The sequence below is a fragment of the Thunnus maccoyii genome, chromosome 7 (assembly GCF_910596095.1).
Source record: "Thunnus maccoyii chromosome 7, fThuMac1.1, whole genome shotgun sequence".
Lineage (NCBI taxonomy): Eukaryota > Metazoa > Chordata > Actinopteri > Scombriformes > Scombridae > Thunnus > Thunnus maccoyii.
In genome coordinates this window covers 1,303,506-1,321,205 of record NC_056539.1, presented here as the reverse complement: position 1 = coordinate 1,321,205, position 17,700 = coordinate 1,303,506, and the positions used below count along the sequence as shown (strand labels likewise).

The 17,700-nt window shown below is 39.8% G+C and overlaps 1 protein-coding gene across 4 annotated transcripts in view; it reads left to right on the top strand.

Annotated features, from left to right (window-relative positions):
• Positions 1-12,408, top strand: part of st3gal3a (ST3 beta-galactoside alpha-2,3-sialyltransferase 3a) — a 52,860-nt gene extending 40,452 nt beyond the window's left edge. For all 4 annotated transcript variants that reach the window (XM_042416006.1, XM_042416007.1, XM_042416005.1 and 1 more), the window contains 3 exons: positions 4,151-4,297; positions 4,709-4,855; positions 9,723-12,408. In XM_042416006.1, the coding sequence (XP_042271940.1) occupies positions 4,151-4,297; positions 4,709-4,855; positions 9,723-9,827 (399 nt within the window). In that variant the 3' untranslated portion in view covers positions 9,828-12,408. The remainder of the gene's footprint in view (positions 1-4,150; positions 4,298-4,708; positions 4,856-9,722) is intronic.
• The last annotated feature ends 5,292 nt before the right edge of the window (positions 12,409-17,700 follow it).

Genomic DNA, 17,700 nt, shown 5'->3' with positions numbered 1-17,700 from the left:
TTTTTTGACATCTGTCTGTCATAACACAAACGCTTTCAGTTGAACTACTGCTGCAGCACATTGTAATTGTTGTAACCTGACGCATATTTTTACATTTTAAGTCTATTTTTTGTTTTACTCATGCAAGTAAACATGATTGTAAAACCCACAAACTGTAACCATTTTCATTGACCTGCTTCAACTAGACAACAAATTTTACAATGAGCTATTTGTTGTAACTTCTGCAATGTTTCAACACTGAGGATGATGTCAAGAACCATGCATTTAGAATCACTAGTGATCTTTTTCCTGTTTTTTATTGTGTATTTGTACAGCGGACAAGGTGTGAGTGTAGCCATAAGGGCCTCTGTCTGCTTCAAATGAAGTGCTTGTTGAATTGTCAAACAGTCAATGCCTTTACATACCAGGTAACTCAGAGAAGACACATTATGCAGGTAATCAAGGAACATGTTTGCATGTACTGACCAGGTTACTATAAATCTGCATATACATGCAGCACATCTGTTAACAGACTTCTCCCTGACCCCAACTTTATTTCAGAAGCATGGATTATGTATTTTAACTGTATTAATGATAGAAGATGATGCTTCCTAACTTACAAAAATTCAAATGTTCAGCATATTTGTGTTAGTTCCAGTTTTAGTTTGACTTACAATGAAATTTCCTTTCATCCAGCCAGTCTGCTAATTTCCCTGTCTAATGTCTAATGCACATCCTCACATGTAAAAAGCCAATTGGAAACCTGGCTAACTGTATACATGGCCAATAAATCATTTTTTTAGGAGAAATCTAGCTGGCGATTTCTCTAGTCACCTACCCTGATTATTGTACACCCATTTCTCGTTCTCATGACACTTCTAAATCAGCTTAAAGGGGAAAGCTGACTGTAACCTGGTTACTTAAGCACACTGTCTGAAACCTCCTCCCCCCACACTTATCCCACTTCAGAATTTGGGGGGCTGCGTCCACAATTTTATACATTCCCTGAAAAGGCAAATTTCTTGAAAGGCAATCCAACAATCACAGCCACTTACACAGTGATTGGCCGGGTGTCCAGAGGTGTGAAATATTTGAATTTCTCCCTCAAGCTTTCTTTTTTATTCTTCGCACAGCCACTCTCATCATTTTGTGCATGAACAACAAGCGCAGAGCAGTGGATGTTTTCAAGGAGAGACTGTCCAAAATAGGGATGTCAGTTTTGGTTAATTTTGCTTTCGATGGACTGACATCCATTAACCAGTAACTAACCAGTTAATTTTTAAGAAAAGTTGTGATGTAGATTTTGTTTGTGAGAGCTGTCCAGCAGAAGGTAGTCAGAGTCAGCTTGTCTGCCCTGGCTAGCTTGACTTTTAACTCATCCTTCTCCTCCTCAAAGGGTTTTTCAGTGTGTTTGATCACAGTAGCTCTTGATGGCATAACGTTCTCGGGCTTGAGGTACAGAACTAGCTCTTTCAATCCCTCATCCACTACCACACTGATTGGCAGCATATCGATCTCAATCATTTCGCACAAAAACTGGGTGATTGCCTCGGACTGGTGCGCATCACACTTACTCCCCCCAGCTAGCAGCAATGTGATCTTTGGCTACGACTGCAAGCCATCCTCGGACATGGCAGCTAGGTACTCGTTCTTAATGTGACACAGCACAGTGCTAGTACTACTAGTAAACTGAAGAGTGGCATCACACAACTTACATTTGACTTTCATTCTTTTCTTGAAGAAATGGTCCCACACTGAGCTTCATTTAGCGCGTTTCATTTTTTACCTCAGACTGCTAGCTATCAGCAAAGCAGTTGGCACATCGTGTATGCAAATTAACAAATACACTGACATGCGTAACCAGTCAAAAATATTGTCAGTGACCACTGACCATTGACATCCCTAGTCCAAAAATGTGCACCGTTATCCCCTTGTTTGATTAATTGCGTCGAGACTACAAAGTCATGACAAAGAGTTTTTGAAAATGAATTGGGGAGACAATGGGATTCAGCCAGGAGGAAGCTATGAGAGCGGGTTTTCCAGTGAGGGCATTCAGAACAGATGGAAACCCTTTAGACATCATCAGACATCATCAACAAAATAGTTACACTTCTCCTCTGTAATCATCCCCTGAGTCTTACCTGTGAAAAGTAGTATTGGTATATTGGTGTTTTGTTAGCAATTTTTAAAGGCAGTACAGGTGCAACATATGACACTGCCACACAGTTAGGTTGAATTAACAGTAATGGTGTTAAAGGACTTTGAAGCTTATGAGTCCAGCCTCAATTACAAAAACTCCTCAGGACAGGAGATCAGGTTCCTTCCCCTAGTGCAGAGGAGTGCAGACAACACACCACACACATTCACTCACTAGTGATGAATGGGCAAGTGTTGGCTGATAAAGACTGATGGCACTAAGATAAGGCAAGTGGCAAAGCAGACACTGAGAGCTGGCATTGTGCTGTAAGAACACAAATGACATCCATCATGTCTGACTGGGTTTCTGTGGACAGGGGGTTTTCCACAGGAACCATCAACACATGGATGTGATTCTAGAAACATGCAAACAAAGTCACTCAGAAACTTTCAGTTTTGTTTGGTTTGTTTTTTGTGTTTGTTTTTTTTTTTATACAGAATATATTTACTTTTCAATGAGACAATACACATCTTAGTTCTGTTAGCATTTTAATGCTAACATGCTCACAATGACAACTATAACATGCTGATGTTTAGCAGTTTATATTAACCATGTCCACCATCTCAGGTTAGCATGTTTTTGCTTATTAGCACTTAACACAAAGGAGTAAACATTTGTTAATATGTTCACTGATACAGTCAGTAAAGGGATGGGATGTAAGAATTGCTTGTGATTTGATTCTGTCTGCCGTGTACAGATGGGTTTTCCACAGACTGTTGTGTCCTCCCATGTTGCCAGCAGAGCAGAGGTGTTGGGTTCCCAGCACAGATACAGGAGCAAAATGGTCTTAGTCAGACAGGATTACCAACTGATCTGTCAGTGAGGAGCTAACAGTCCAAAGTAGAGCAGGGTAACAGTGCTATGCTAGTGAGCTAATGGCTCATACCATTGCTGTGTGGTTTCTCTCTGCCCGTCACTCCAACATACCTGAGGCAGGTATCCCAGTAACTGTTCATAAAGAGCCATCAGGACTGCTGGTAATTAGTATAATGGCTCCAGGTATACTGATACAGGGGCTTCCTTCTCTGGCTGGCTTTGTTTGCTCCTCTTGTTTTTCATCAGTGTTTTAATGGTGTTGACCTCCCCCCCCCAGGCCTCAGGTCAGGGTATTGCTTTCACTGGACTGCTTTAGCGCCATCATATTTTCCACTCCCTACCACTTTGTATCCCCTTCCACATGTGATAATAGTAAGAATTCATCAATATTTTCAAACTGATTACTCCGCATTTCAAAGTTTATATATTGTCATTCTTTACTGTATATGACCAACAGTAAAGAAAATTAGAATAGAGAGTCAAAGTAATTTGTGTTTGAAGACTTGTAAAACTTGTACTCCTGCAATAAATTACTGTTAACTACTGGAAGAATTCAGTATTCTATCAAAATAGGTGCCCATCTGATAAAATGGCAGAGTTGGTATATCACCTGATATTAGAATATCACAACTGATACATTTGTATCGACCAATAAGTAACAAGAAATGCCAAAGATAAGTTTGAGGTGATTTAGAAACCCTAGTGGTAGATTCAGAACATGAACAATAACAGAGAATTTTCTGAGCTGTAAAAAGAATATATGTCCAAATAAATACATTGTACAAACATTCAAATTCTCAGTCTGAATCCCTCAGATCAGCTCCATGTGTTGTCTGTTAATGACAGAAAAAGCAAATAGTAAGGCTAAGATTTGGTGCAGGGGAGCTTCTGAGAGAGCTTAACTGCTTGTTTCAGAAGATAGCTCTCACTGCTGTTTGACACTGTGGGCTTTTTCACCCTGCACGCTTTATTGGATGCTGATGTGTCACAACTGAGTTTGTTGTATTTCCTGTCGTTGTTGGCACAGGTTTTCAGCAGTGTTAATGATATATATCACCAGTCTGTTTTTTGTGGCTGGCTTTAAGAAGCCTTGTTTTCCCTTCTGTGTGAAGGTCACACTAACCACACTGCGTCATTTTCTCACTCTTAATCTCTCAGCACAGCACTGATGGCTTCTGGAAGTCGGTGGCCAGGTACGTTCCACGGGAGCCCAAGGACATGCGCATCCTTAACCCCTATTTCATCCAGGAGGCCTCCTTCAAGCTGATTGGCTTACCTCACAACAATGGACAGATGGGCAGAGGGGTGAGAGACCTGTTGTTTTTCTCAGCAGTCAGTTTGTGGGAAGAGAAGTAGCAGGAACAGTGGGCTGTTTCACACACAGCAGTGAGTTAATGATCAGGACTGTAGCTCTGGTAGCTGGACTCCTTGTCTGTCTGTTTGCATTATGACGGCCTCTGTGAACACACAGCAGATGCTGCAGAGAGCCGAGCACATACACAGACCCTGAAAACAGTCTGAAGACAAACAGTGTTACCATTAGGCTTATAAATAGTACCATGTTTCAGATTTTACATCTGTAAGATATCCACACAGTAACCATACAGTGTAAATAATGCTCCTCTGTGAGTACATGCACACTATATACTGTACATGTGCAGGTCATGGCTCGGTTACCTATTTCATAGAAACTTTTTATTTATGTCTGTTTTTCAGAATATCCCAACATTGGGGGCAGTTGCCATAACTATGGCCCTTCATAACTGTGATGAAGTAGCTGTGGCTGGATTTGGCTACAACATGAGCACCCCCCATGCCCCTCTGCACTACTATGAGAAGATCAGGATGTCAGCCATCAGAGAGGTAACTAAAGACTTGATTTTATAAGGAACCACAGAAGGTGGTAAAACTGATTGCAGGACTCTTTGTGACTTTCTGTGCCTCAGTAACACACTGTCTACACAGAAAGCATTTCAACAGCGTTTTTTAAGCTGTCTTTCTCACACATATCTGAAGGAACAAATACACTTTTTAATCAGTCCAGCTGTCTACGCAGGCCACTTAACAGCTTACATTTCTTTCACACTGTACACACATAAACAGGACTCAAAGCGTATGTTTACACTTCAGATCTATTTTCCTCTGTTTTATGCATGTAAAAACAGTGATTGGCTTCCAAAACACAGGTGACCTACACTCAGCATTGTGCCTTAAGGCCTCCTGGTTGACACACAAACGGAGCACTCGCTGCCTGCTGCTGCTGATGCTCTGCTAAAACATGCTGCTTGTTCTATACCTCCTGTGTAGGCATGGTGTAAGACTTAACACCTTATAGTTATGTAAGCCACTTTGACATGTACCCCACCTTAGGGACTGATGGAGGTGCAACTGTAAACAACATGCTTCAAGTTGTCGGGATATGTCATTGTCCTTTAGAAAAGCAGACATTTTATCACTCTCACTCCTCAGGGCAGCACATACCAGCTGCTGTACCCTGCCTACTATATATATAGTATATATGTCTATGTAGCTCGCCTGGTGTGTTAACAGGCATCAAAATCATGAGACACAGTCGCTGTATGTTGTACTTATGAATAGTGTGGCTGCTAAAATGGTAAGCCTTTTGGCCACTAGGGCCATGTGACAAAACCTCTGTTGGGCTTTTATCACTTTATTTATGAGTGGTTAGTAGACTGAATTTGAGAAAGGCTCATTCTGACCTTACTAACTCTGAGCTGTTAATTTATATTTAGGTGATGATTCATCCACTCCATCCACAGGTTTGTGACCCACTATTTCCTGCACAATTTACCCCTTAATGGATGAAACGCCCACACAATATTCACAGCCCCATCTTTTTGTTAGTTTTCCAGGTTTACGCTGCACTGGAACAGTTTACTGTGACCTTTCTCTCATTTGAAATGCCTCTCAGAAATACAGGAGGAATTTAGCCAGCATGCCGAGTGTGTACTGTGGACTGTGTATGAAATCTCAAGTGTAGGGACGTTGCTCGGTACTGGTTTTTGAGAGCAGCACAGTCTCAGTCTAAGCCAGTGTCTAAGTTGCCATTCACTCCACTTCTCCAGTACACAGTTCAGCCTGCTCATAAATCACTCTTAGCTCAGGTTATTGAGACAGACATGCAATCCCCTTCATCTTGTGTTTCAGTTCAAAGAGGCTCAAAGAGTCTGGCCCCGCCCCCTGCCATGTATAATAGAGACAGGACAAGAAACTTGCTCAGTTCTGCATTTCTTCATTAGCCCGCATGGACTGATCTTGGCAATAGGTGACATTGTTCAACAGAGAGCAACAACTTAACTTATATGAGCTTTTTTATTCAGTCTTTGTAAATTGCAGTCTGAATTAGCTGAGTGATCGATTAATAGTTTTTATGTCAAAATCAAAATATGAAAGAGCTACAATTTAAATTATAACTTACATTATCAACACTTAATTAGTTTAAAGAGGTGAAAATGTTGATCAGTAGTTATTGATTTTCCCAGTTGTAATAACAGTTGTCACCAGCAAAAGTAATTATCATTAAATCTGTAAGTTGGCCAAATAACAAAGAAGAAATAACATGATTTCTACGTGCAGGTGTGTGTCGGCCACATCTCTGCAGTCTCTTTCACTACTTCTGTCTTTATTTCTCTTTCGCTGTCATTCTTCCTCTTCTTTCAGTTTTTAATCTCTTTCTGTTTTTCTCTCTCCTTCCTTCTTCCCCAGTTAGTTTTTTTTCTGTCCCTGCAGGCTTCAAACAAGAACCAACTGTGTCTCTGATATTGCAACTGCTTTCAGAATACACAAGATAATCATCCTCTTGAAGAATCAACGTTTGTGTCAGTTAAATAGGGGGGTATTTAAGGGAAGGTGGGATTACATCCGAAGTGAGAAGAACTACTATAGAGAATGAACTGAAAAAGTTTAGAGAGTTAAGCTCTATTCCCGTGCCTCACACACGGGAACTTTGTATATGTGTTCAAGACATAGTGTAGGATGTCTCAGGCACATTTTAAACATACAGACATTACAATTCATCTGATCAACTTCAGCTCAACTCAAAATTGTAGTCTCCAGATATTCTGCATGAGAGGTGTTTACAGAGCATTGGTAACATCTACTGATAGCCTGCATATGAGGCGTTTTGGGAACATGGGTAAATTATAGCATCCACTGATAGCCTGCATGTGAGCCATTGAGGGAGCATGGTTGAATTATATTGTCTACTGATAGCCTGCATGTGAGGCGTTTAAGGAACATGGGTAAATTATAGCGTCTACTGATAGCCTGCATGTTAGGCGTTTAGGGAACATCGGTAAATTGTAGTGTCTACCAATAGCCTGTATCTCAGGCGTTTAGGGAACATCGGTAAGTTGTAGTGTCTACCAATAGCCTGTATCTCAGGCATTTAGGGAACATCGGTAAGTTGTAGTGTCTACCAATAGCCTGTATCTCAGGCATTTAGGGAACATCGGTAAGTTGTAGTGTCTACCAATAGCCTGTATCTCAGGCGTTTAGGGAACATCGGTAAGTTGTAGTGTCTACCAATAGCCTGTATCTCAGGCGTTTAGGGAACATCGGTAAGTTGTAGTGTCTACCAATAGCCTGTATCTCAGGCGTTTAGGGAACATCGGTAAGTTGTAGTGTCTATCAATAGCCTGCATCTCAGGCGTTTAGGGAACATCAGAAAATTGCAGCGTCTACCAATAGTCTGCATGAGAGGTGTTTAGGGGAGGGGCACAACTCTCTCTGGGTATTGAGAAATCGGCCCATTCTGAATAGGCACGTTTTGAATTGGCACTGCACTAGTGCTTATCAATAGCAGGAGTGAATGCAACAGCCAGTGATGACATATTCCTATCCAGATAATGTATCCACATACACATCACATGTTACAATGTTTTAGGATTGGTTACACACCGTTCTTTACACTCGGTTCACTCAGAACTCTTCACACAGTTCTCTTTACCAATATGCAGCTCAGCACAACAGTTACTCTCATATCCAAAATGTACTACATTTGTCTCCCAACAATAAAACACACTGACCTAACAACCAGTAGCATTTCAATATGTATCACTATCCATTTCAACAAAAACAGTGACACTTCTTTACTACAGCTTGTGTGCTACTGACCAATACTGGATTTTTGGGGCAGATACCGATACAGTGGAAACCACTTCATGATCACAGTTACACAATTAGATGGTATCTGCATGAAAAATTAAGAACAAGAAAAAAATCACTTATGTAATTAAAATTGAAATAAGAAAAAAGATCAAATATACATAAAATGCTGCCTATATTGAAAATAATAATAATAATATTGGCACATATCATGCCCATACCGATAGAACTGGGATAGACCAGTATCAGCCGACCAATATATCAGTCGGGCTCTAGCTACCTTACAGTACTTGTCACAGAAATAAATGATGAATTCTGCAATATGCCTCAGTAGGCTTTATTTTCCCAAACTAAAGTAATTCCAGTAGTGCAACAAAAAACAAGGCCACAAGTTTTCATCCACATCACACCTCATGTCTTCTCTTGCAACATAGCATAGAAAGAATCTTTTTGCATGTCTGATTGTCCCTGGTAATCCACTGTGGATATGTGCAGGCATCCAGCATTCATTACATCCAGGAGAATTATCTCATCATATTGGATGGTGGTCATAAACTTTCCACCTCCACAAGGAAAAGGATTCCTTTATGGGGTTAGAATTATTTAGATGTAGATGTAGCAGACTGTAGCAAATCACTGTTATCTTGATAATTTACAATCATGTTGTGTTATTGTTGTACACCCAATTGTAAAAGACTGTAGTAGCAAGTGGAAATGGGCTCATTGTGTTCACAGTGAGTGTAGCCATGCTGACTGTCCAAGAAAATGGCCTGATCCTAATTGTCAGGACAACAGTGAATTCAGTCTCAGATGGATGACAGTCCACGTAAACCTTAACTGACTCATATGATTATGAGAAACACTAACATCTAACGCCACACTCCCAGTGTAAAGACTTGTAAAGTCTACACAGAAGGCATTTCAGATGCGTTTTTCAGACTTGTTCATCTAACGTGCATCTTATAGAACAGATATGCTTTTATTTAGAGCTGCAGCGATTAGTTGATTAATCGATTAGTTGTCAACAATTAATTTAAATTATTTTTATAATCAATTAATCGTTTTAAGTCAGGAAAAAAAATCCAAATTCTCTGATTCCAGCTTAGTGTTTATAATGATTTTGTTTCTGAGATGCTCCTTTATGTCTGTCAATGACATCATGGCCCACAGCTCTTAGTTGGAGTTAATGAGTCTGGGGAGCAAGACAGTTTTTTGTTTTTTGAAATGAGACACTGGATCTTGTTAACCTGTAACTTTTCCATTTTTATAGTAAGCATTTGAAATTCTAAATACTTATTTTGCAGAGTGAATGTTTTTACATGGACTTTAACTCAGTAGTGGTCATTTGGTTAAAAAAAAACCAAACAAAACAAAACAGAAAAGAGTTACACCCAGTTTGAAATGCAGCCTTTGTGTCATAAAACTGAAGTCTTAAGCGAAAGCTCACAGTAACATCATCAGGGTTATGGTCTCAGACTTCTGACAGCTCCTTCTGGCTGAGTAGTACTTTCCATTTCAAGGAAACTGACCTTCATGTGTAAAATCAGTGGAGTCTTCCATCTGCTGTCTATACACCTTCTCTCTGTGTATCTGTCCCCTGCAGTCGTGGACTCACAACATCTCTAAAGAGAAGGAGTTCCTGTTAAAGCTGGTGAAGGCGGGTGTTATCCAGGACTGGACCAATGGGATCTGTGGTGCAGAATGCTGATGGTCTTCACAAAGCTTCATGGCTCCTGCCTGCAGCACTACGCTCATCTCCACCTGCTCCAGAACCCGACCGAAGTGAAGAGGGAAAACCAAGGCTCTGCGGGCCGGCTCCCCAGCAGAGAGCAGCAGCTGTTACACATGGTGGTCAGTGCAGAGACACTGTCTGACCAGGACACACACTGCCCCACTGTTGCATATTGACATATTGCAAGCAATTGGCCTCTGCATTGTATGGCAGTATTTAGCTCTTTCTAGTCGCAGGTTAGTGCATATTCACATGGGGATTTGGTGCCCTGGCTCAGGGGTACAACTGCCCTGTTGGGGATCAAACCAGCACCTGGACCAGACTGGCCACCTACTCAGAACTGCTGCAGGCTGACTGAGGAGAAGATGAAGATACTGGCTTTCAACATTGAGCCTGTGCCAAGAATACCTCTACAAGTGTCCTTCTGCTCACACATCTGAATGTAATCTGCATCAAAGTCTCTTGTTATATCTTCCAGTTTCTGTGTTAAACAGGGTGCACACTACATGACACCTGACTCAGCCGTCCTGGATCAGAATCTGAAATCTGAGGTAAAAACTTTCTGTCAGAGTAACACAGTGATCACCAGAACATGTTTTGTTGAGTAGGTCCGCGTCCATACAAAAGCTAAAAAAGAGCTTGTTTACCAGCAGCATGAACATCAAACACACAGTCAAGCTTGCTACACTGATTACACAGATGTTAAATAGCCACATCTGGTTTGTTTTTGTGAGGCAGCAAGATATTCTGATCACTCAAAGGCCTTTTCATGTAAAGCGTAATTTTTAGGGCTTAAGGATTAATTTGCATGTTATTTAAAAACAGATCACTGAATATATCACAATACACATACAAGGTGAATTTTTGCTCTGCTGAAATGCTGCATTGATTCCTTTTGCTCCAAGTTCAGTTGTCTTAGCCAATCACAATAAGGCACATCACACATGGTATCAACTATATGGCAATGTGGTGATGGATCACTTTATTGATTACATTTCACCACAGTCAGTCCTCTTTAATAAAGTCCATCAAAAGTACAGTCAGATATCTGAATTCCACAGCCAGTAAATAGTCAAATGAGAGCACATTTTGTTATAAATGGATGCTTACAATCATGAAGGTGCTCAGGTGCTACACTGGTTGACACCTAGTCTACAGGCAGTGGCAGCAAGTTTAACTATTTACAGGATTAAAAACTGGAGCAGCTGTTGGTTTGCCACAGCCGTAGTCTGTGTGTGTGGAATTTATGACCTCAGACTAGATTCATCTCAGGAGGTCAAGACTAAATAGATTTCTCAAATGTGGAGCTCACATCTCCAACATTATTGAAATAACAGGGTGGAACTGTCTTAAGTTTGTGTCACAGTAGATTTAAATACTTGAAATGCAACAATTCCAATGGCAGAATTTTCGTGCTATATATTCATGATGTGCTCTATAAAAAATGGACTTTAGATTTACCCTCAATATCCACTGTATGCAGCTGTGTCATGTCACAGCGTTGTGGATGCTGGAGACAATCTGCTGCCTATCTAGCCTGTGCGCCAGTGTCCACCAGATGCATGAACACGCTGTTTCTCTTGAGGCTTTTTTCCTCCTCTCTGCTGTCTTATTGCCCCCGGTCTGTTTTTTGCCTGAGCAACTTGCATCTTTGAAGCCTAAAGTTTTGGGGGGAATGAATTTAAAATTTAAAGTATTTAGATTTTCCTTCTGCTAATCTGCACTGTTCTGGAAATACATATCCAAAATAAAGATCTGACAGCGTGCTAAGTACAGTCATTAAAACAAGTAGGGAAACAAAGTATGTTATCACATCGATCATAGATGAGCTGCATACGTGTATTTAAAATGCTTTAAAAACAAAATGAAACATCAAAAAACAACTAAAAAGTATTGACATGTGTCTGCTGAAGAACAAACTGCATGAAGTTCCTTCCAGTGGATATTGGAACTGTGACAGAGACATGATGCCGTGACACAACCAGAATGAGACAAGCCACATGCTGTGAACATGAGGGGGGCATTTTTTAACGTGTGACCCATGTGTTGTGTCAAACAGTCAGGTGTCAGTGTTGTCAGCCAGACAAGGAATTACAGAAAAGACACATGTTTCAATGAAGCAGAACAGGTTTTTCCACAATAGAACTTGACATTAATGGCTGACATTTCTCTGCTAGGGCCAAACATCCAGGCAGCAATAAAACACTGCACTAACTGCTACTGACACACTAAACTCAGCCCGAACATCTCAGCGCAGTGTGACAGGAATATCTTGATTTTATTTTAGCATTAAATCATCTGTCTCTCTCCCTCCCTCACCTTAAAGTGTTGTCTGTCCATTTGCTCATGTCACTCAAAGATGTTTCAGTTATTTTGTTAAGTATGTTGAGTAATAGAGAGCATATATACAACACTCTGAACATCCTTCTATCTTTCTGTCTTACATATGAAATGAATTGCTTGCATGACTGATTAGAATCATATCATACTGCCTTGTATTAAATCACAGCTGGCTCCTGTTCTTCATACCTGGATAAGATAGCTTGATTTGATTGTTGATGATTTGACACAAGTCTGGATTTGTCCATTCTTCAAAACTGGTTTAAAATTTATCTGGAGCTGTTGTCATAACAAGTCCTTGAGCCAAGGCCTGCAAAAGTACAGCTTATTCAGGGATAGCTGGATCATGACCAAGACCTTCTAGGTGAACCCCAAACATATAAAATGACTATTTTTATTATGGAGACCAATAACTTCAGATGAGAAAATGTAGATTATTAGAAATCATCAAGTTGCGATGGCAACTCAGTTTTCACAATAGAGAATTTCCAACATAAAATATCTATACATGAAAAAAAAGGTTATAAAATGAAATGAAATCTTCACATGATGAGCCAATCCAAACTTAGTTTGAGATACTATGAGCAAACAAGATAAATGGATTCATAATTTTTAGACCAATGGAACAAGAAAAACATGGTCATTAATTGGGACATTATGATGGGGATTTACATCATACTGTCATAATAAATGGACTGCATTTATATAGCACCCTTCTAGTCTTATCGACCACTCAAAGCGCTTTACACAGCATGCCAACATTCACCCATTAACACACACATTCATACACTGATGGCAGAGGCTGCCATGCAAGGTGCCAACCTGCTCATCAGGAGCGATACAGCACTTCCTATCCAAAGTGCACCACAGTGTTTCTATGCTCACCCATTCATACACACACTCACAATTTGGGGCTCAGAGTCTAACCCAAGGACACTTTAACATGCGGAGGATGAGCCAGGGAATGAAACACCAACCTTCTGATTGGTGGACAACCTGCTCTACCTCCTGAGCCACAACCACCCCAGTGTCAGTGTTACTTAAACACTATAGTGTAAGAAATGAAAAAGTTAAAACTTTAAACAGTTGAATTGAATCGATCAGTTTCATCTGGATCAAAGTAAGACTTATTACTGAACTAACTTTGAAGAAAATGTACTTTAAGTTGCTTTATGAGAGATTTGTCAGGTTTCATTGCAGAGTTAGAATATGTTTCAGGTGTTTCCTGTGCAGCTACTGTCCTCTCTATAGGGCCATGTCAGCCAACCATGTGACCCTCACTTAGCCAATCACATAAGAGCTGACCATGGTTGCAACTCTCTTTGTTTTCAAAATAAAAGTGCACTGTTTCTCAAGGTAACTTCATCCAAGATGAACAAATTAAAGCCCTAAAGCAGGGATCAGATTACACAATATCAGCCTGATTATGTCCCAGCCCCACAGAGGACATCAAGAACAAAAATGAGCGCTAGGCATGCCACACAGTATGCCACAGGCATCTGGTACGCCTCACAACATCTCAACTAATAGACCAGTGTGTCCCAATTTGATAACTTCTATGCACATGACATGGTGACCATCTCAAAAAACAAAAAATGTATCCTGACTGTCTTCAAAGAATCCTGTTAGAATTAACAGAATCATTTCAGCTGGCTAACATTTTAGCCTGGATTAGTTCAGCCACATTTGAAGAGCAGGCTCCTGGTGTGAGTTGAATCATGCTGAATCATTGGCTGCTTGAAATCTGTTTTAGGTGCATTGAATCATTGATTATGTATTGATGTGAATGGATAATGTCAGTCAGGGTTTTGCTGATGCTGACTCTTAAGACCCCTCCTCCCTCTCCAAAGATGTTTTTACAAACTCCTTCTGATTTCCTTCCTCTTTTCTCGTCATGAATGACAGCAGAACACCAAAACATTCCTTTCCATTCATTTCACTCAGCCTGAACAAAGGCTGCTAACTCAGGCCCTTGCACAGTCATGATGAGTGTTACTATCAGTTAACTGCTTTATGAATCTATCACATATTATTTCCCAAGATAAGCTGCATTGTGAAGTGTGTATGTGTGTTTGTGTTGCTTTATACACACTGGCCTGCATAGTTTGTACTCACCTCACTGTCTGTGTTGGTGGACTTCATGCTGGTCAGATGCTCAAGCCAAAGTATTCATATATTTATTTAGACAGTGCACTAGAACACATTGAAAAATAAAGTTAATAAGAATGCTGTAATTTTAACATGTATGTTGTGTTATTTAATAAGTTACCTGCGACATGAGAACTGTTTGATGTAGACTGAAAAATCATCCCTTTTACATGCAAGAGAGCTTTTTCATAGTAAATGTACTTAATGTTAATGACAATTCAAATAGAAATGTGTGCTAAGATAACATACACCATGCAACTTGATGTGCTTCATGACACAGAATTGATGTAGCAAATATGGGTTTTTGTTTCCCATCTTTAAAAAATAATTTGAAACTTATTTTTGCTTTATCATTTCTATCAGCAATAAGAACATTGCACTTACAGCGTTAATAGCTGAGATCTGGGAACGTGGTAACATTAAAGAAGTCAAGTCAAGCAGTGTTGGAAGCAAACAGTTTATTCAGATGATCTAAACTACTTTATCTGGAGGTCAAACCTGAAATGCTGCAATAATCCCCAATTGTACAAGAAAACTACAGTAAGTACAGAGAGTCAAAGTTCAACCACAATATATATCTACTATATGTACAGTACATATAATTATGTAAACATAATTTCAGAATGATAACGGGCTCAGAGTAGGCATGCATAATGTTATCAAGTTTAATGAACACATGCATTAACCCTTTCATATATTGTTACTTTATTTGTTGCATATCCAAAATGCACATGAACATAGAAGCCTGACAGAGACCCTGCAAGAAAAGTCAAGAGCATTACATTTGATTCTAGGAAATCCTTGAAAATTTGCTTTGGATTGGAAACAACAGGTGAAACAGATTTTTTTCACTTGTTTAAAAGGAATAAGGTTCCAGAACTCAACAATAGACCAAAAGACTTGTTTAGATGTTGATGTTTGTGCAGCGTTGACATCTACAGCTGGACTACCTCTGTTGTTAGCTGCAGCTACATGTCCAGTGTTCAGCCACTGTTTTAGAAGAAGGGTTGCAGTATTCAGATGTTTATGAGTGAGTGGAGGTAAACATTAAGGCTGCAGTGACTCATTGTGTGCTGAGTCAAGTGAGGGCAGGGCTGTTTACAAGTCATCTGTATTACACTCAGTCTAATTACCACTTGGTGAGAACAAACACACCAAGTGAAACCACTTGCCATTATATCAGTATGTCTCACTGCAGAAGCCTCTGTTAAGTGATGACTATGTGATCGAAGAACTGCAAAGCTACATATTTTTTAAAGAAACATTCAGTTGTCTCAAAAATCCCGTAAACTATTACTGTAACTCTCCAATTGTTAGTGAAACAATTGTTAGAGGAGTCTTGACATAATCTTTGATAAAGTAAGAATCCCTTACTGTTTCAATGAGCTCTTTGTTTCTTTAAGCTCCTCATTTGATGTGAGCTTCATACAACATGTTAATGAACCAACTCACTTTTATTTTGCATATAAATAACATGTCTTTGCCAACCCTCCCTTCATCAACCCTCCCTTCATCAGTCGATGATCTAGTACACAACGTCATTACAAACTACAATCAGCTATTGACCATATTGCTGCAGTCAAGTACAAAAAAATTCCTCAAAAACAAAAACCACCATGGAGAAAACAAAACGTCAACCAACTCAAAAGAAACTGACGCAAAGCTGAACAGAGATGGAGAAAGACAAAACTTCAAGTCCACCACGATATCCTAAAAGAACTTCTAGCAGAATACAATACAGCCATCAGAAACACCAGGTGATAGTATTTCTCTGAACTTATAAATAAAAACTCTAATAATCTAAGGGTTCTTTTTTCAATTGTTGACAGGCTCATAAACCCTGCCCCTATTACCCTGATTCCTACGAAATACAATGAATTTTCTGCCTATTTTGGAGATGAGATTGCAGCCATCACAATGAATATTATTCAGAAAAGGCTGGAGAGTGTACCACAAAGCATTACCAAAATTCAAATGCATCATGTACTTTTTTACATCAGCACAGATTGTTCTTTCATCTCTAATTACAGACCTATCTCCACCTGCCTTTTTGGAGTAAGATTTTAGAAAGAAATGTTTCCAAACAGCTGAATGATTTCCTCTGTGACAACACTGTGCTTGGAAAAATTGCAGTCTGGTTTCAGGTCCCAGCACAGTATGGAAACAGCTCTAGTCAAATTTGTAAATGACCTCAGAATGAACACTGCTGAGAAAAAGCTCTCTATGCTTGTCCTGTTAGACCTCAGTGCTGTATTTGATACTGTAGATCACAATTTTCTGCTGGACAGACTTGAGCACTGAGTCTGTCTCTGGCACAGTTCTTAAATGGTTCAGGTCTTACATAACCGGTCGACAATTCTTTGTAGCCATGGACAACCACTCCTCCAATAAACATGTGGTGTCCCACAGGGCTCTATCTTAGGCCCAGTTCTTTTTAGCCTATGTATGTTGCCACTCTGCAATATTATTAGAAATCACAACATCAGTTTTCATAATGCAGACGTTACCCAGCTATACATCTCTGTGAGTTCAAGTGACTACAGTTCTATTAACAACTTCATTGCATGCATCACTGACATAAGTCAGTGGATGACTCACATCCTCTTACAGCTGAATCAAGACAAAACTGAGATCCTAGTTATTGGAGCAAAAGCTGAGAGAGAAAGACTGTCTGACCACCTAAAATTATGCACACTATACACCAAGGAACATGTCAAAAACCTTAGTGTTATCAGCGACTCTGATCTAAATTTTGAATGCCACATTAGAAACATGATTGAAGTGTCTTTCTATCATTTGAGGAATTTTGTCAGACCGCTCCTCTCCCAGGAGGACAGAGAAAAGTTAATACGTGCATTTATCTCCAGGTTGGACTATTGTAACACTCTTCTGTTTGGTCAGTTACAGCTCATACAGAACGCAGCAGCACATGTGACACAAAACAGACAGAGAGCCCACATCACTTCAATTTTAAAATCCTTACATTGGTTACCTGTCAGTTACAGAATTAATTTTAAAATTCTTTCATTGGTTTTTAAATCACTGAATGGCTTTGCCCTGTCTTATCTCTCTGACATGACTGACTAGACTTATGTGCCTGCTAGGTCCCTTAGATCCTCTGGCTCTAACCTCTTGACTGTTCCTGAAGTCAGAAGCAAAAGGCACAGAGAGGCAGCCTTTGTTAATCATGCTCCATAACTCTGGAACAGTCTGTCTGAGGATCTGAGGGACTCTAAATCTGTTGGTACTTTCAAATGAAAATCTTAAGACACATCTGTTCAGCATTGCTTTATCCTGAAGCTTTAAGAGTTAATCTGATGGGGTTTTTTTGTTTTTGTTTTTGTTTTAATTGTTGCTATCT